Below are 19,975 nucleotides of genomic sequence, written 5' to 3'. Positions count from 1 at the left end.
GGAAAGCCACTAATGACAGCAGACAATAAAAAAACTGGCCACTACTGTAGCGTCTTCCCAGCCCAGAATGACAATAACGCAGGAGCGTCAGCCCTGCTGTTAGAGAGGACTACAGAGGGATTGAACAGCCACAACCACAGTACCTGAAAATAGAGCTTTGTCTGGGAATACTGTTATTAGTTGGTCTAAACACAGGGTCAATAACACTGTTAAAGCACGTCCTAGACACTGAGGAATGGCTAGGGTGCGGGCTAATTGGGTGGTCAGGATTATTTTGACGAGCAGTGAACAGAAATCTAAATAATGAGGCAGAATTATATGTTGCACTTACATGTGGTGGTTGTTGAGGGGAAAAAGGAGAACAAATCCTTGTAAATACAGATTTACTCATATGTGAATCATTCATTGCATGTTTGAGTTTTACCAAAACATAAATGAGACTAAAAAAAAAAAACCCAAAAAACACTTAAAGGACAACAAAGACACCGATGAAATCATTTCAAGACTTTTTTTTTTATTACTAAACTTTCTCTAAGGCAGCTGTTTGTGTCCACAGGTTGTTCTAACATCTCGCAGTGAATAAAATAAAACGGTACAAAAATCAGTTTCGCTGTGTGCTACAAACGTCATTTGACAGCTCTTGGTAAAGAAAAGTTCACAGACAAAAATAATAATAAGCATTATAAACATTCATTTTCCCCTTCAAGTATGCTACTATCCAAAGTGACTAGTGTAAAATTGGCCGAGGAAATAAAGTATGTTCAGGATTATTTACACATTACAGGTCCAACGTGTGTGTATGAATGTGTGTGTGTGTAAAAAAAAAAAAAAAAAAAAAAACACAACCAGAAACAATTGTTAGAAATGTTTCTGTTGTGTTTTTGGAGGCGAGCGCGCACACACGCACAGACACACACAGTGATGTGACTGACTGGCTTCCGATTTTAAAAACAGTAAAAAGGTTAAGTGGGTCAGTAAAGAAAAAGAGCATTTAAGACTTGAGTTGATCCAAACAGCGGCACCAACAAACGGCGTCCACTACTCGCTAAAAGTCTCGTACCTGGAGCAGAACTAAAGTGCTCTTACACCAGTTTTCCTGCTATCGTACATCTCTCATTCAGAGTTAGAGACACTTGCAAACACAGGAAAATGGACACATACGGAAATATCTTGAAGTGTTAAGCATTAAAGTTCGTTCTTGAGCTTGGAGATAGTTTGACACAGAAATCACAACTGAAGGTGAGGGCTTTTTTTCTGGAGCTTTCAACCGTATCACTTGGTCTTCATCAGCATATTTACAGCTGCCGTGACACAGACAAGAAGCTGGAATGATATCAAACTTAAGATTTCCCATCTGTGTTGGCTTTTAAGTTAAGGTGATGCTTGACTTAGCTGATGAAGACAGTGTGATGAGGTTGAAAGTAAGTGAAAAAGCTCGTAAGTGGACCTTGAGTTGGCATTGTTTTGTCAAAGACTTTTAAAAGTATAAGTTTTTGCAGAGTTCCACCCACTGAAAACCACAAAGTATGTTCACATGCACATTAACAGTCCAATGTCCAGAGTTACATGAGCTCATATACTGATAATAATAATATATCAGATGTTGTTGGATGTGTCACTATAGAGAGAATACGTCAACGCCCCCATTTGACTAATTATTGGGCTTTATTGTTTGTGTAACATCTTCTTTTTCAGAATATGATGTTCACCTGTGTATAAAGAGATATTTGTGATCTGGACACAACAAATCCATATCCTGAAGCAGGATATGAGCTGGACAATAATGTGCCGTCAACATACTTGTTATGGACACTCCCTGGAGGATGTTTTCACAAGTAATAACACTTTGTGGACAACCACACGACCAGCACAGTGTCATTCATCTTTCATATACGAGTGCAGAAAGGAACCCAGTCAGCCGAATGTCTCTTTGGTTTAACCGACTGAAACAAGCAGATGATTTTTCTTTCTTTCTTTTTTTTTTTTTTTTTACTGCTACATAATCTTGATGAAACATCACTCATGAATTGCAGGACAAAGACGGCAGACAGTGCACCTCGACTTCAATGCTACAACATCGACACACATCAAGAGATTAAATATGCACACCTTCATTTTCAGTTCATTTGTACAACAGAATTTGAGCGGTTGTGGTTTGTTTTCCTGGTATTAGTCTATTCGAGAAAGGCGTACCGTTTTGTACATACACACACACCTGTGTGTGTATTTTAAGTGTATATACACGTATGAACAGACAGACTTTTGGCTGACTTTTGCATCTTGATTCACGTCAAATATCTCTGTTCCTAATACAAGCATGTGTAAGAGGGCAGACGGTGCAGGAAAGATCACATACAGTATGTACAAAAATCTACATAATATACATTAAATCAAACTCCAGCTTGTGATCACAGCTTCAGAGACAAGCTCATTTGGACAAAGACAAAAAGCTCTTCTGATATTTTTTTTTTCCCTCCAGAGACACAAAACACATTCATGTACCGACTACTTCATGATTTAAAAGGTACACACATACACAAAAACAACGTGCCTCCATATTTCTTCTTTGAAGAAAGATAAAGACTGAAATGTTAGAGAACAGCTGATAGTCGCTCTTGCTGCAGGACCACTGCACCCATCACAGTACTGCTTTTCTGTCAGGCACAGAGATTTAAGACCTAGCTAATGAAATGTCATCAGCAATCAATAAAACACACTGTCAATGAGACCTCAGGGCCTCAATTAAAACTGACACCTTCATGTATATCTCAAAGATATACCGGCTGGCTAAAATGAACCCATTCTGGAGAATTTACAAACTGTCAATGCAGCAAAATGAAATCCAGAGACACAAGTTTTCGGAAATGAGACTCGTCGAACACATAAGCGTGTTTGAGTGAAAAACTAAGACCAAAGTGGATTAAACTGGGAATCCATAAAACTTCAAATTGCTTCAATTTTCTGCACAACCCCGGCCTCCATGTCTGTCCTATGAGTCGTCAGAAGATTTTGCAAATGTTTATACTGTGTATGAATGAGTGGGAGAGAGATTATGGTGCATTTATGATTGTTTATACTCCTAATTTAACCTCAGGTAGCTTTTGGGTATTTCTAGAACATATACAGGACCAATAAGTGCAAATTAATAAAATTCTATTTTTTTATTAGTAGTATTGTTATGGATTTGAATAATTTCAGTGCATATCTTCAAAATAGTCCGCTGTGAATATGACTCATGTATTCTTGTTGACCAATTAGGCTACAAATTTTCCAGGGAGGTCACTGTTCAGAAAATTGAAGCAGTTTAAAGTTCATTTTACCCTTAAAATAACATACAGCATGAATAGTAAAGTACACTACAGATCCACTAAAATGACCACAGATATGTTTCTTAAAGGGAAAGATTTTGGAAATGTTACCCAGAGTGAGACAAACCCATTGTGGCCTTTTTGACGTCTGAAACTTGTGCTGAATGGTGTCAAGTGGGATTATTAGCAGCTCAGCTTCAAATTCAGGAAATAGATCTTTAATTAAACCAGCCAACAACGCTCTGAGATTAAAATACAAATTAACATATTTCTTTGTTGCTAATTTTGTATTAAAGAAATGATCTTTTGTCAAACAGCTGATGCACCTGCTGTGAAAAGAGCCCACGGCAATAGTGCTTGAAACAAAAATGCAACTGTGTGCACTTGTGAAAATGCTGTTTAAAAATACTGTTAATGCTAAGAAAAGGAGTCCAGAGAATGAAATGTTCAGTGTTTTTTGAGACAAACTGCTGCCAAGAAATATGAGAACAGAGCTTAAGTAGATTAATCTCACATTCTTTCTAAGTGCACAGACGTAAGAAAGGCCTCCTTGAGTTTGTCTCACTCTGTATGAGCTGGAAAAACTGTACGACATAACTGAAAAAACTGAACTCTTCCTTAAATGATCAGGACCATTCTTACACAACAGCCTGGTTTCTAATCTGCTGACCAAACACTAGAAAACAAACAAAAAAAAAAAAATCAGAAAATGAAATGAATTTTCACAATTTTGACAACTGTACATCCAAGCACTACACCTTTAGTCCATAAGAGTTCATTCATTAGTCTGGAATGGAGTATTTACACTGTGCAAATGAAACATCAAGCAGAGCGTGTTCACGTATTAAGAGCTGAAACACTTCTGATTCCTGCTGAATCATTTCTTCTGGTTCCAGGTCCAGTAGGAGCAGACTATGAGGCCGGGGTGCCGACGCAGCACCGCTCACTCTTCATACTTCACTAACCAGCCTGACAAAGTCTCCTGAAATGCACCTGACAGTTTCTCTTTCACTTTGTCCCTCAAAGTCAAATCCCCTTCAGCTCTCACAGCTAATGTCTTTGGATCGCTATAACTTCATTTAAACCTTTTATGCGCACGATAAAAGATGCCTTTGTTTCACCAAAGGTTCCCAATTCACACTTGTGGTCCTCTTGAGTTTAGAAATAAAACTAAGAATTAAATAAAAAAGAAACTGTGGCAGTTTAAAAGCAAGGATGGTGTAGCAGTGTTTAAACAGAAATTTCCTCTTTTATTTTTTGAATAAAATGGGAATTTTTCTTTCCGTGAGCCACCGTAGCTCAAACAAAGGCTCTGCTCTCTGCAATAAACTGCTGCAACACATAACCTTACCTTATCAACCCTCAGACACAACACACGCTAAACCGAACTATCGACGTCACATTATCGCATGAAACGAGAACCAGCAACCATTCCAGCTTTTTTTTTTTTTTTTTTTTTTTTGCGTACAGCGGCTGATCTAAAGGGGCAGCAGACTGAAGTTTAGAAGAAGATGACGTCCTCCTTGAGGTCTTCGGTGTTGATCTTGTAGGGCGGCGGCATGCTGTGGCTGTGTGTGAGCCCGTGAACATTCACCTGGACATGGGCCTGGGCGTTCGGACTGAGGCCCTGAGGCGGCAGATGGGGCTGGAATTGGAGAGATCCGGCGCTCTGCGAGTGGAGAGGCATGCTGGGAGGCTGCATGGCAGGCTGTGGATGGGGCTGTGCGGGAGGCATGGGGGGCTTCTGAACATTTGGAGGGTGGGAGGTGCTGATGGTGGAAGTAGATTGGCCGTCTGGTCCAGCGTTGTCTGGAGGACTTAGTTGATCTGTTAAGAGACATACAGGAAAGGCTGTGAGAAAACAAGGGATTACTCCAAATTTAGAACAAAAACTAGAGGTAGATTTGTTCTAGTTTACTCAGCCGCACTGAAATCTATCATGTGAAATCCTGCCAATGTTTTATGTCTATGGTAATTGTGAGAGAGCAGGATTAAAGTGTTAAAGCATGTGTGTCAGCAGTACAGCCTGCCGTTAATCACAGTGAAGCATGTGAAATTGATAGGTGTTTACACAGGGTGAGGCTGGCATGAAGGCAGGCTTTGGAGAGCAACATGATCGGGTGGGGTCAGGTTTGCCCAGGTGGAGAATGTGTGTGTCTGTGAGAACCATTTTAATAATGCAGTAGGCAACGACAGACGAGAAGAGATAGTGTCTGGGTTTGTCCTGAGGGAGTGAAGGTGGAAGCACGTGTGTGTGTGTGTGCATGTTCATGAACAGTATATGTGTGTGGAAAGGTACCCGTGTGGTGATGGAGGGAGTGAGGCTGAGGAGGGGTTGACAGCGGGAGCTGCTGGTGGGGGCTGATAGAGCGCTTGGCCTTGAGGGTGTTGTCGTCTCGGGCGGACAGCTTCAGCGGCAGCATCTGCTTCATATCCACTGAGGCTGAGAGGAGGAGGAGGAGGAGGAGGAGGAGGAGGAGGAGGAGGAGGGAAGGGAAGAGAAAACAAGAAACAGACATGACAGGATGTGATTTAATTGTAAAATTAGATTGTAACGCTAAACTAGAGCAGCCTAGCAGCTCTCAGGCCATTATTTGATATATCAGAAGACTGACCCAATTTAGATAGCTAATGTGATCCTAATGAGCCACTTAAATGATGCTGATCAGGTCAAGCCCGTGTCAGACACAGATAGTTTGGATTTCGCTGACAGTGAGCCAGAAGAACAGAGTGCTGTAATGTTATACAACACCTAAAAGAGTAAGAAAAAAAATCATGAGCCTCAATGCAGCACTTGTTAACAGATTTTTCCGGCAGTGTATACTTACTGATACTTTATGTATCAATGTGTAAATGTATGTATATTTTATGTTAGCAGGAGTTGGCATCTGATGCTCTGTAGACTGCAGTTTTTAGTTTTAGCTTAAAATGTAAAAAAACATAATATAATGTCTTCCAGGCAAGGTGTACGCTGGTGGAAATGAATTATCAGTAACAAATAAGTCACAAACCACACCCTCTCTATTTCACCGTGACACATTTTATAGGTATAGATGAAATTAGGAAAGAATGCACACTTTGAATACATTGTTTTTTTATGCATCAATAACTCCAGATACAGAAGTGTGTGTAGTTACTGCTGATTCATTTCATCATGAAATAGTTTCACGTGGAAATATCACAAGTAGACGAGTGTGCCCCAGAACAAGTACAGACTCGTCCCCTCTTATATCACACTGTATCACATATTTTGTGCCATTTTAAAGAGCAACTCTAAATCAGTGAGCATGTCAGTGTTCTGCTGGTTCTTTAGAGCCACCCTGACACACATAAATGGGTTTGACTTGTGGCCTTTTCGTAACCTTTGGACAGCCCTGCCTCCTACTGACAACATAAAACTCAGGTTTCTAGCTCCTTCTTACCAGTGCTGTCAGTGCGATGTGAGGCTTTGCCGCTCTTGCCTCCTTTCCCTTTGCCGCTGCTGAAGGCCGCCAGCTTGGTGGGGATCTGCTGCTGCACCCCGACCAGCTTGTGCTGCTGGTTGGTGGCGCTGAAGAGATGGAGCGGCACCTCTGTCTTCAGCGGCAGGGTGGAAGAGCCCGCCTCCCGCCGCGACATCAGCTCAGGGCGCTCTGGGTAATCGGCTGGTGAGACAGATAAGCTGCTACGCACCAGGGGCTTCGGGGGCAGGGGCAAGTCGGAGACGCTGGTGGAACCGGTGAGCCCGGAGGACATGAGGGGCTCCCCGTTCAGGCTGCCAGACAGAGGAGCCACCTGGAGGAGGGAAGGAAGGAGAAAGACATAGAGGACTGTGTGTTAGTTGCTGAGAGGTGACTGAAGTCTTCTTCAGCTTTGCAAACATCATGTAAGACTCAAGTTAACAAAAGGACGGCTTCCCGTCTCCAAACTGCAATTATTCATATTTGTGGTTGCTTTCAGTTTGGAATCGGAGCCACGGAGCATCATGTTTGCATGTTGAGTGTGTGGAAACAGCCTGCACTGTGGGTTATGTATGGGAATATGACACAGAAGAAAAAAAACAACTTAAAACAGCTTCTTAAGACTACAGAGGGCACAAACACTCACACACACACACACACACACATACTGTAAATCGCCTGTGTGACGCCGTGCCATTACAGAAACACAATCTGTTGAGAAGAAGGGTATTTATGGGCTAAGAGGGAATCAGAAACACATGCTACTACTTTCTGCTGAGCACACAGTTTGGTAAGTTTGGTGCAAGCTTTTGATGTGTTCTAAGAGGCTCAAGGACAATGTGCGCACACACACACACACACAAAATGAGAAACATAAAACCCTTAATAGTCCCTGTGCACATAAAGGCGTGTCTAACAAAACAGGCACGGCTGTTAGACAAGCAGGGGAACAAGAAAATGTCTCTCATGACATCAGTGGATAAAAGACACTGAGTGCATTGTCCACTTAATTACCAGAGTGAAGGAAAGATGATCTAGAAATCGAGTCAAGATCATCATCTAATCTGCATTCAATCAGATTCCCCGGAAGGATTTCTGTAACAATGGTGCGGTGCGGTGTTTGTATCTGTTAGTAATGTGTTGCATTACATGAGCTATAAAAAAAGCATCTTTATACCAAAGACCAAAGTTTAAACTGATCTACAACACTGTGACCCAAAGTGTTGCAGAAGGATATTTATCACATATTATATGAAAAAGTAAACACATAAAATACAATCAGAATTTAATTTTGGTTTTTGGAATACAATATTTGATGCTTGGAGATTTTTTAAAACGGACTGGAAATCTTTCTCATCCCTAAACTGGCTATTTCAGACATTCTGTGTATACTCACATGGAAGTATTGTTGTATATGTGTGTCTATTTGTTGTATAGTATAATTACATCTTTTGGCTTTATTGATTTTTAATTGATGATTTCTTAAAGTATTGAAAATACAACCAGTCAATGTTACTAAAACCAGGCCTGGAAATAGCAAGTTTAAGTTAGAGGTAAGAAGAAGATGAAGACAACATGAAAATATGTAAAAAGTTCAAGGAGTCTCTTTGTTAATGTTCTAACTGCAGGTTAGTTATTATCTGAAAAGACATCAGAGCTTTGTAGTTTTACTCAGTTTGGATGGTTTGATCAGTGTCTATGTTTGAAGGTATTTTTTTTTTTTAAACTTAGCTAATATTTAATGTCTATGCATTTTTGTAATCACACAATTTAGCACCATTTCACAAAGTTGTTCTTTGTTTCTCTAAAATTTGACTACCAGCAGTGTTTAAAAGCCTCTGAAACATCCACTGAAAGTACTTGAGAATAAAGAATAACATTCATTAGCATATGAGGAATCTGATACTTCATTTCAATTAAACCAATAATTAATATGAAATCATGACACTGATTAATTAAAAGCAATTAATCAATTACTATGCAATACTGATTAGTTAAATTATAAATATTTACCAACAGCACAGAGCGAATGACACACACTGTGCTGTATCTGTACAGTACACAGTGTATCACCAAACCAATGTATCAGTCTAACACCTGTTTTAACTGTAGTGCCTTAAACTTAAACTCTGACATCAGTGAGAAACTGCTGTGTTTGGTATGCAGTCCACAAGCTCCATGATTGATGATGATGCAGAATACTTCCTGTGGCGATGGGGAATGCATGATGCCTGTGTTTTACAAGGCATGAAGGGCAAACTCATCTAACTGTGACGGCGTGTCTGAAGACTGTAGCTTCCCCCAGCTGTAACAGGAGAGCATGACGGGACGACCCGAGGCAGAGAGGGGCCCTACAGAGGGGCAAGTCTCCATACCTCCTTCCCTAAATCTCCTTTTTCTTCTTTCTCCTCTATCATTTCTCCTTCTTCAACACTCACTCGTCTTGGCACACAGATGTTCCATTGTTCCCAGAACAAAGTGATTGGCATTAAGCAGCATAAACAGCAGGTTTCCAGGGCAGTAAACCGTGTGGAGGCTGCAGAGCACAAACAGCCCTGACTGACAGCACATAAACAATTAGCACTGGCTTCCTTCCAGAAGCTTCTGTTAATGACAGGCTTGGACTAGCTAATTATACAGCCAGGTTCCTCTCATCCTGAAAACTGCCTGGATACTCCCAAATCATACATACCCAGCCAAGCATCTCGGCTAACACTGCACAATGTGCTGCCTTGTGCACGACGGACACCACTGAGAATTAGATACTGGCTGATGAATCGCCCCTGGACAAGACGATCAGCAACATTAGAGATGACTTGACTTTAAGAGTCAAATCAACCATGTGCAGCTTTGATCCTGATGAATTATTGAGATCAGCGAACACTATATGCTTAAATCTGTCTAATCCAAAATCAAATTGTGTCTAAGGATTTTAAATGTGAAGATTACTCAGAGTAAATACTGTTTCGTATGAAGTTTGGTTGGAACGATTCGGTATCAGGTCTCTTGGGGCTGAACAATCACATTAGAGCTAAGATAAAAGATAAGTCAATTAACATAAAATTATTCAGTAACTATTTTAATAATCAATTACTCATTTAAGTCATTTATCAATGAAAAACCTTCTTTGGTTCAAGCTTCTGACGTGATGATTATTTGCTTTTCTTTTTTATCATTGTAAACTAAATATCTTTGAGTTTTTTTAATTTAAAAAAACGTCTCATGTTTTGTCTTTTTATAGACTAAAAATCAAGTAATTGAGAAAATTAATAGATTAATCAATCATGAAAATGATAGCTGCAGCCCTTCATCAAATTAAACATATCTGACAAACAAGATGTATAGAAAAGTAACTATGTTGTTCTCTCACATGAGTAAAAACTCTCAGTAAATAGACAATATTCTAGTTGAATAACGCTACGACGTGATGCTGCACGCAGCGTACAGCGAACAGGTGGGAACTGGCTACAGTGACAGATGGCAGCGGCTGAGAGAAAAATATCTGCCCTCGAGCTCGATGTTCTATCTCAGCTCCGCACCGCAACTGGCTGATATTAGAAGAAGCGAGTCACAGGCATCTAGGTGTGTGTACATGGTCAGAGTGTTAATGGGTAAACAGTTACTGAAGGGGTTTTTATCAAAGCATGGGAACACATTCGGAAAACAGCATCGTAAATCAGCCTGGAGACTGAGGCTCTAGAGGTGAAAAGATAACTCAAAGTGTAGAAACAACAGATACAGGTCAACGTTTTACGACTGACCTTTTTCATGTTTTTCTTGACTTTTTGCAAACCTTCTCATGTTTTAGAAACGTTCCCCGTCATGTTCATGTAATTACTCACCTAAGTAGCAATACAGTTGTACGGTTTTCTACTCTTGAGCAAAAAGGCAGGGGAAGGTTGAGCACTTTGCTTAAAGGCAATGCTTATTTATTGATGCATTTCCCCTTCAAGACTTTCCCAGTTAATCTGGGGATTGAATCTTTGACCTTCTTGTCATAAGAATTTTATACTATTTACAGTAGATTTCTTTCCATTAAAATATACAAATGTCAAGTTTATGTTTCTCTTTTTACTTTAAATCTCGCTGCATTGTGCCAACTCTCTTCTAAGCTGTCATTCAAATAACGAAGATTGCAGCTCTGACCTTGCTTTACATGCATTATAACTTCACATCCACGGGGCTATTGAGCAATGAAATCCAAGTCTCTGTCTGTCCTGGGACAGTAGCCAATAAAAAAAAAAGCATGAGCCCAATGTCTTTCTTATCAAGGGGCCAACTGAGATCAGATGAGATAACGCATGAAAGAAAGTCCCGCTGAAGTCAGGACATGCTGCAACTAGCACCCTCCTTGCTTAAACATCCACACATGTTCAGTAACACACACACACACACAAACATACACAGAGGCACCACTTTTTTATGAGGTCTAATCATAGCTCTATGGGTTTGCTGATGAGTCTTAATGTTAGGTGGTGGTGATTAAATGTCTGTTGATATCAAGCTGGCCTGGAGCCTGGAACAGATCCTGAGGTTGCAGCTGATGAAAAGGTTGTTTGATGTGTTTGACATAGAGGGGGAACAAGCCACTTCCAAATCTCCCATTACCGCAGCCAAAAAAGTCCCGTAGCCAAGCCAACAAAATAGTACATATATATCCTTACATCTGCATGCGTACAAAACACACAAACACGCTACGTAGCTGGTCTAAAACAAATATTATGGGTATGATTTAATGGAGTGCTGAGTGCTGATATGGTCCAGATCTCACTGGTTTCAGGTCTTATCTTGCAGTCCGTTTAACAAACAAAAACAAACAAAACCGCACAGCAATCTTATTCACGTTGCCCTTTCAGTGAAGGCCTCTAATTACCAGGGTCCATGCATTACTCATCATAGCAGATTAGGTCAATTCAGCAGGCTCCTTTTCTCCTCAATTGTGGTTTTCCAGGAGTCACTGTGAAGTATTCTAGGTATAACTCACAGTCAAAGGACTGCCTGTTGCAGTAATGAGACGACGAGTGTAATAATTCATGTCAGCTGGTTGTGTTTGTTTACGTCTTGAATTAAGGCTCCAGTTAACTGGATGTCACTGAAAGGTCTCGTTACCGTGAAATCCTTGGGATGCCACAAAAAACAGATGAGTTGGATGCCATGGTAGATAGGGAGCCAGACGTCTGTAGATGTTATGAGTAAAGTTACAGCAGATGGATCAAAAAAAATGCACGATGGAATGCACGATTGGTATAAAAAAAAAAAGAAGAAGAAGTGGCAGAGCGTTTTTTTTGTTAGGGACAAGTTAGGACATGAATGGATGATATTGTGTCACCCGTCAGTTACTCAGCTTGAGCTCGGTATGTAGAATGAAGAGGGGCTGGCCAATCAGAGATATCAGATACAGGAAGGTCAGAAAACAGAGAGGTACTAATGACATCACTGGAGACAGCTTCAGTCAAAACAAAAAGCACACCTGTGTGGAAGCATGTTTATCAGTGCGCTGACAGCACTGCTCAGGAAGTAGAAACCTGGTCTGCACATCTATTAACATAAAATAACATTGACTCACTGACCTCAGTACACATGGGAGCATTAGTCAGCATGAACCATCCCATCATTAGATGTGCTTTATAATATGGCCTCCGCCTCATGACATAACGTGTGTGACTCATGTAGTTGAGTTCTCTTCAGTGTTCATGACTACATCAGCCATCGCACTTTTGCAGGAAAATCAAGTGCAACACTAAAGGATTATTGAAAAAGTAATAAAATAAACAGTCAGGACTTGACAACAGGTGATGTTAGGATACCAAAAACTGTCTTTCTTGGTTTGTTAAGAAGATAAACTCTGCATCAAGATAAAACTTCCAATGCTACACAGCTTTCTTAACCTCTCCTTAGTTTATAAACGAATGCCAATCATCCAAACTGTGTTGGTGATATGCTCCTTTGAAAACAACAAAGACTAATATTAAGTAACTTCACTGTTATTCCTTGACAGATCTGTTAGCACCAGGCATGAAATTACAGTCAGTGAATCTTTCTCATAGCTCCTCTCCCATGAAACTCACCAACAATGGCTCGCATTGTACTGTAAGGAGAGAAAGAGGGATACAAGTAAGCAAACACAGGAAGGAAAGAAGAGAGAAAGAGGTAAAGAGAGGTGAAGGGAAAGGCTGCCCACTGCGTAGGTGGATTCCTGGGTTGAGCAGTTAAGAGATGTATTAATTTATATGTGTGTTTATCATTACCCCCCCCCCCATCAATGAAACAGGCTGTGGGAGCTGAAGCCAGTGTCTCTTTTCAACTAGTAAGAGGGCCTGAACTCAGGAACTAAAGATTCATTCACTGCATTCATGTTTCCACCGAATCTCATTAACTGGTAATGTCAGGCAAATCTGACTGATGAACACGGGATGGGAAGGAGATATGTGTCAGTGGGTATGGAGATTTAACAATTATAGAAAGGAGAGACTTGCTGGAGGGAAACAGATTTAATGGGCCACTGTTGAGACTATATAATATATTTGGCTCTTCAGTGATTCACATGCTCACGTACCTTAGAAGGGTGGGTACTGGATTCATGCTCAGGGGAAGGGATAGAAGGAAGACAAGGAGAGCCAAAGTAGGGTGAGGTTTGGAAAACTGAAGCAAGAAAACAGTGAAAGAGGAAGAAGGACAGACAGGAAATCCTCTTCTTATTCTTTATCCTGCTTATAATCATAATTACCTCATCTATCTATCTCACTGTTACCCAGCACCTTGTCCTCTTTTTCCTCCTTCTTACACACCTTTAAAAGCATTTTCTTTTCAAAAGTATCTTGTGAAAACTCACCTTCAAAATAATTAAAATTATAGGCAATATAAATGTTTATAATAGTAGTCATTAGATAGTAGGGATGTGCAAAAAAATCGATTCACATAAGAATCGCAATTATATCTCTGCCGATTCAGAATCGATTCACATTTTTCAGTCTTGCCACGACGCCGTTTCTCATTTTTTCCTGACATGAGTTAGCTCGCTAAATCCCATAGATGGCGCAACGATACCGCACCGGTTTTCGTCTGGACCCAACTCCGGGGGCAAGAATGAAGAGGAAGTGAAGTGTGTGTCATGGAGACAGAGACCGCGAGCAATGTAGCCATGGACGTATAATACATCCATGAATGTAGCTGACAGAAAAACAAATACAACCTGGTTCATTGACTATGAAGGCAATCATTTGGATATATTTTGGATTTTCTTATCTCGAAAGGAAGAAGGAGCTTAATGCCATTATCAGGCGCTGCAATGCACCTCCACAGGTTTGTGCCATTGTGGACTTATTTATTTGTAACCGCTGTGAAACAGTCAGAAAATAACGTTTTATTGATCTGATTCACCAGCTTCCTCACTAACGTTACCAGCGCTCCATCTCCTCATTCACTCTCTAGCTCGCTCGACCACTGCTACTCTCTCTCTCTCGTCTTTTTGAAATGAGTCGGGAAGCTGTCAGCAAAGCCTAACTTTACTTTTAACGTTATCAAACGAAGAGAAATGTCCTCCCCTCTTCCTAGTAATGTTTTTGTCACATGGCAGGTTGTACAGCGTTACAGGTTGCATTTCTCCAAAAGTTGATTCTGGTTCAACTTTCTCGCTGTGGCCCCTGCAGCCCTCCACCCCCGCAGCCTAAACGCACAACTCACAACAGGTCTGCTGCCAGCTGGTTATCTGAGGACGGGATTGAGAAATTAATTTTCTCTCAATGAAAAACGTAGTCTCAATAAAATTTAGTAAATAGCGAAGCTGCCCGTTTCATTACTTTATATTCATGTAGTAAATATACAAATATCAATTAGATGGCAATCTGCATGAGAAATTAAGAAAAAGAAACAAAATTGGTTATAATAATCACCTACTAATAGTGATCAATTTTCTTGTATGCACTTTGCAGCTAAATGACGCAGGTAGCTATTGTTTGTTTGACTTTGTTAATTGAAGTAGGAATCTAAGTTATTTGAGGTTTTACACTTCGCAGTTTATCTTTGCAATCATTTTTATTTTTGTATTAAGCATCATTTGAACCTTTGTCTCAGGGTTGCTTTGGTTTCCTGTTGACTAAGTGGACTAAAGGAACATAAATCTTACTCAGGTTGACATTTAGTAGCAAATGTTTACGTTTGATTCAGTGTGATCTTTTTTATTTGAGACCTATAAAAGTGTCTACTGCAGTCAAATGGAAAGAGTAACTCAAAACATCAATCTAGAATCAAATCTATGAATGTACTGAATTGTGAACTGATTTTGAATCGCAAATTGATTGTGAATCGAATCGTGACCCCAAGAATTGGAATCGAATCAAATCGTGAGATTTCCTGAATCGTGCACCCCTGTTAGATAGATAACTAGATTACTTTTTTGAGATGAATCGAGACAATTAAATTCAGCATCTGCTAGCTTCTTAATGCTAGCCTTCTATGCTGTTATATTTCTGCATGATCAAATACTGTATTTAGTAATACTGTTGTCGGCCTGCTTATGACCATCACAAGTTCCCCACCTCAATGGTTTTCCTCTTGATCTTCTTCTGGTGTTCCAGGCGTTCCTTCTCTTTCTCCACAGCTCTGGTGGACTCTCGCAGCCTCTCCAGGTCCTGCTGGTACGTCTCCCTCTGCCTCTCCAGCTCCTCCCTCTCTTCTGCCAGACGCTCCTGCATGGAAAGAACGAACAACGTTGCAAAGTTTGAGTAGAGTAAACCAGAATATTTCATTAATAATCACACATATAACAACGAACCACAGCCCACAGGTAGGACGAAGCGCTTTACCTCCAGCCGCTTGCAGTCCTCCTCCCTTTGTTTGAGTCTGTTCTCTGTGGTCTCCATTTGCTGGCGGTGCCTCTCCCGCTCCTTCTCCCAGCGCTGCTGTTCATTTCGGTGCTGAGACTGCAGCTTGTGGAAGCTGGCTAGCTCCTCTCTCTGCAGGGCCAGAGTCCGTTGTTTCTCCTGCTCCAGGAGCACGTTGCCTCGGTGGCGTCCAGGCAGGGAGGCCCGCTCTATCAGCGAGGCCCGCTGCAGCTCAATGTGGCTGTCCTGCTGTGATATGATGGCCTGAAGATGGAGACAGTGACGGGAGGAAAACAGCATAAGTTCATAACACAAGGCTATATTTGAATCTTCACAAATTCTACACATTTATGTCATGAAAATTGTGATTTTTTTAATAAATCAAGCCACAAAGACAAACACTACATAATTGGGGGAAACATACAGTTCATATCGCATGTTATGAACTTCATAAATTGGACTTCTTTCTTTCACTGACTGTTTTTGAGGAAAATTTCAGATTATTTGATACTTTACAGTTTACAGCTGTAGGTTTGCATAATGCACTGCATTATTTTTTGCAGCTAAACCTAATAATTTAATTTTCAGAAGACTTTTTCCAAAAAGAAAATACTTTTGAATCACTGTAAGAATTTATGTCTGTAAGTTTATGGATATATTTGCCCACTGCAGCCTCAGTGTGGTCTTCTGCTGCTAAAGCCCATGCACTTCAAAGTCTTATATGCTGTGCATTCAGAGATGTTCTTCTGCACAGCACTGTTGTGGTTATTTGAGTGATAGTTGCCTGCCTTGAACCAGTCTGGCTGTTCTCCTCTGACCTCTCTCATTAACAAGGCATTTTTGCCCACAGAACTGCCATCCCTGCCATGCAGGGATTAAAGCAAGAAAAGATTTGTGAAAAGTTGTCCAAGAGAAAATGTGTACAATGTATTGAATTAAGTATTATATGAATTTAAAACTGCTCTATACCTGAAATCAAGCATGGTGCCTGAGAACTTTAACCTCAGCTGGATGTTTTTTGCACCGTTCTCTGTAAACTCCAGAGACTGTTATGCGTGAAAATCCAAAGAGATCAGCAGTTTCTGAGACACTCAAACCACCCTGTCTGGCACCAACAATCATTCCACTGTCAAAGTCATTTAGATCACATTTCTGCCTCATTCTGATGTTTTGTCTGAACAACAACTGAACCTCTTAACCGTGCCTGCGTGCTTTTATGCATCAAGTTGCTGCCACACGATTGGCAGATTAGATATTTGCATAACAAGCAGTGGCCACTGAGTGGATGTCGATCAGAAGAAACTACATATTTCTGTAGGCACTCAGGTATCACTGCTATACAACTGGAACCTTTTGTTCATTCAGTGTTTTTTTCAAATTTAATAATATCTCACAGATTTATGTGCAGACAGATTACATGTCTAATGAATATCTAATCCTGCAAAATGTGTAAAAGTGGCTGTCCCACTATGAATCTATGGTAGGCACATACAAACCGAGCGTTAACAGTGTAGGAGACAGTATTACAGTACCTGCAGACTGTAGAGCCTCTGGGAGAGCATCAGCACTCTGTCGAAGAACTGAAAAGGAGACACAGACAAGGTTATCATAATCCAAAAAGCCATTTGTGTCACCCAAAACAACATCGCGTTTCACTGGATCAGCAAACTACTGTTTGGGTACACCTTTAAGCTCCAGCAATGTTGTGTATCACAAGGTGACAGATCAGAGAAGAGGAACTAACCTCAGCCTCGGGGAAGGCGTTGGACCAAATGCAGTTCCATCTGGCAGGAGAGCAGCAGCTTTCGTCAACCTGAGCAATAACAGTGAGACACAAAGCAAGTCATATTAATGAAATATTGTTAGAAACACACTGACTGCTGCCCAGTACTGCTACATAATGTGGATGCCATTAATTTTTGTTAATGTTTTGTTTGTTTGTTTTTGGCAAAACCCCTAAAAAGCCTTAAATAAAATGTTTTATGATAATATAGAAAAAGGTTGTGTACAAAAACTTTATGTCAGCTGACACACCATTCAGAATTAACTCACATGATGAACGTTTTCTTAATTTCCATCCATCCTTCACACTTCACAGTTCTCAGTTCTCAGTTATAGTGGTGGAAAAGATAAACTTAATATAAATCTGAATGGCCAGTAACTACAACCTGAATATGAGAGCTGAGCAGCATAAGATATGAAATACTGATCAAACATTTGGCAGTAATCCAACAACAAGCCCATTAAGAGCGATAAAAATAACACTGTACATACAGGGTTTGACGTAAAAAATTACATTTTGCAAGGTCTGTATGAACTTTTTCACAGCACTGAAACTTATTCTGTGGTAGAGAGCAAGACTGATTTTCTTCTTCACACACTGAACACTGTCAGCAGCATGTCATTACATTTTATCTGCCCGATTATTCTCAAGCACCAGGATTTACAGTAGGTTAAATCAATGTTCAGAGTACACGGTCTTATCAAGGCTTTAGCTATTTATAAACAAATGAAATGACCTGCGAGAACAGGGTTACAGTAAACATCAGGACATGGAAACTTTCCAGATGACTTGGTTCGATTATTACTATTTACAGGAAATAACACTGACTCATCCTAAGATATGCCTGTAGGTGCATGGAGTGTGTGTGTGTGTGTGTGTGTGTGTGTGTGTGTGTGTGTGTGTGTGTGTGTGTGTCTTGAGTCCCTACCGTCTGCTCTAGAGCATGGCTGCCAGAGAGGTCTTTGAGCTGAGGGTCGGAGCTGGCTCTCTGGCTTCTGTCTCTGTTTCTCGACTCGCCAGAAAAGTTCTTCTTCACACTGCCATCTGGCACAGGCACACCGACAGAAACAAACAGTGACACACAAGCACAATGAAAGCAAACCAACCAAGAAAACAGACACGATAACAACCATAAATAATGCACAGAAACAACAAGCATATACATGTAAAACTGTGGCTACAACTGTCTTGAGTTATTATTTTTTTTAGTCCATAAACAAATTCAGCAAATAAATCCAATCAAGATAATCAAATTTGATAAGAGAAAGTCAAATTTATTCATGGCACACGGTCCACTGAAATACAACTGCAGATCCATTAGATGGTAGGCTTCTTCAGGGCATCGAGTGTACTGGACTCACTCTTACTGAGGATGGTGGGGCTGCTGTCGTAGCCCCCAAAGGTGTCTGCTCTCCTGGGTAGAACTCCAGAGCCGCTCCCTTCATCCAGCCGTGAGGTCGGAGCTTCCTCCCTCACTCCGGACTGCAGAAGGTTCTGGAGGTTCTCCACTAAATGAATAGAGACAACACATTAAGGTTGTACAGTGAGTAGTTCAGGGGAATAGTAGTAAATTCAAAACTACTATCTTATAAGCATTTTAACATTTAATACTACAGAATTGTGTATTAAATTCACACAACGTCAAGTATGTAGATACACATATCACACAGCACTGTCCTACCCTCAGTGATGGCTCCTTTGAGCAGGGCCTCCCCCTGCTGGAGATCTGAGGCATCTCCCCGCAGAAGCAGTCTGGAATGAGAAGCTGTGTCCTCCAAACCTGCCACGGTCTCTGCCATGTCTGCAAACAGCTGCAGCTTCTCAGTAAGAGCCTGGACGATTACTGCATCCTTCTGGCTCAGCCGTTCTACAGATAAAAACACAAAAAAACAATTAAAAAGACTTAATGGCTTAAAACATGAATCAGGATTTACAATTTGTCACAAACTTCGGGTGCATCCATACATCAACCCTCACTCTTTAAGACACTATGATTTTTAAATATTTTAAACAGCTTTGGCTGCATAAAAGAAAATTAATTTGTGCCCTGAAAAGTTTTGAACCACTGACATTAACATGTGAAGGAAAAGGAAATCAAAGCAACTTCTGAAAATTTGAATGTTAAAATGATACATGAGTGCCCCCTAGTGGCTTGATTACATAATGATTTCCCAGGGCATTTTTTTTTAGGTCTGTCAATCTACTCATCTGAAGTTAGTACCTTGAAATTCTTTGAACCTGGAAGCTTGCGCCTCTTCCTCCTCGCTGAACAGCCTCTCTTCCGTATGAGGACAGCTAACAGGGGGACAAGACAGACGCCATTACAAGTGGGGAGACATAAGAAGCAAACTGACTGTAATTGTTTTGCATTCTCTAACAATTTTGTTAACTGTAGCTACCTCTCTACAGCTTGCCGTATTTGTGTCATCCAAGTGTTTCGCTCCTCCTTGGAAGTGGTGTGGATCTCGTACATCTCTGGCTCATTGGAGGAAGCACAAATAAGAAACATGGCTTTCTCCTCATGGGCCACTTCCCTGACAATCAGCTTCTGGAGAGAGATCACTGACGGCTTGTTATCCTGGGGGGATAACAAGAGGAAAGAGAGGAAGATGAAGGGGGAGA

General features: G+C 40.7%; 1 protein-coding gene across 3 annotated transcripts in view; it reads right to left on the bottom strand.

The window, feature by feature from the left end:
- Positions 1–889: 889 nt before the first annotated feature.
- The window catches only part of arhgef18b (rho/rac guanine nucleotide exchange factor (GEF) 18b), a 46,954-nt gene continuing 27,868 nt past the window's right edge, over positions 890–19,975 (bottom strand). For 2 of the 3 annotated variants that reach the window (XM_042416429.1, XM_042416431.1), the window contains 12 exons: positions 19,753–19,931; positions 19,575–19,648; positions 19,035–19,220; positions 18,715–18,861; positions 18,282–18,397; positions 17,315–17,383; positions 17,103–17,150; positions 15,553–15,834; positions 15,286–15,435; positions 6,731–7,082; positions 5,608–5,751; positions 890–5,135 (listed from right to left, as the gene is read on the bottom strand). In XM_042416429.1, coding sequence (XP_042272363.1) covers positions 4,810–5,135; positions 5,608–5,751; positions 6,731–7,082; positions 15,286–15,435; positions 15,553–15,834; positions 17,103–17,150; positions 17,315–17,383; positions 18,282–18,397; positions 18,715–18,861; positions 19,035–19,220; positions 19,575–19,648; positions 19,753–19,931 — 2,073 coding nt within the window. In that variant the 3' untranslated portion in view covers positions 890–4,809. The remainder of the gene's footprint in view (positions 5,136–5,607; positions 5,752–6,730; positions 7,083–15,285; positions 15,436–15,552; positions 15,835–17,102; positions 17,151–17,314; positions 17,384–18,281; positions 18,398–18,714; positions 18,862–19,034; positions 19,221–19,574; positions 19,649–19,752; positions 19,932–19,975) is intronic. The other variant, XM_042416430.1, reaches the window with a different exon arrangement.

This window comes from Thunnus maccoyii, chromosome 7 (assembly GCF_910596095.1).
Source record: "Thunnus maccoyii chromosome 7, fThuMac1.1, whole genome shotgun sequence".
Lineage (NCBI taxonomy): Eukaryota > Metazoa > Chordata > Actinopteri > Scombriformes > Scombridae > Thunnus > Thunnus maccoyii.
The sequence above is the reverse complement of the archived record's forward strand: the minus strand, read 5'-3'. Positions and strand labels throughout refer to the sequence as shown.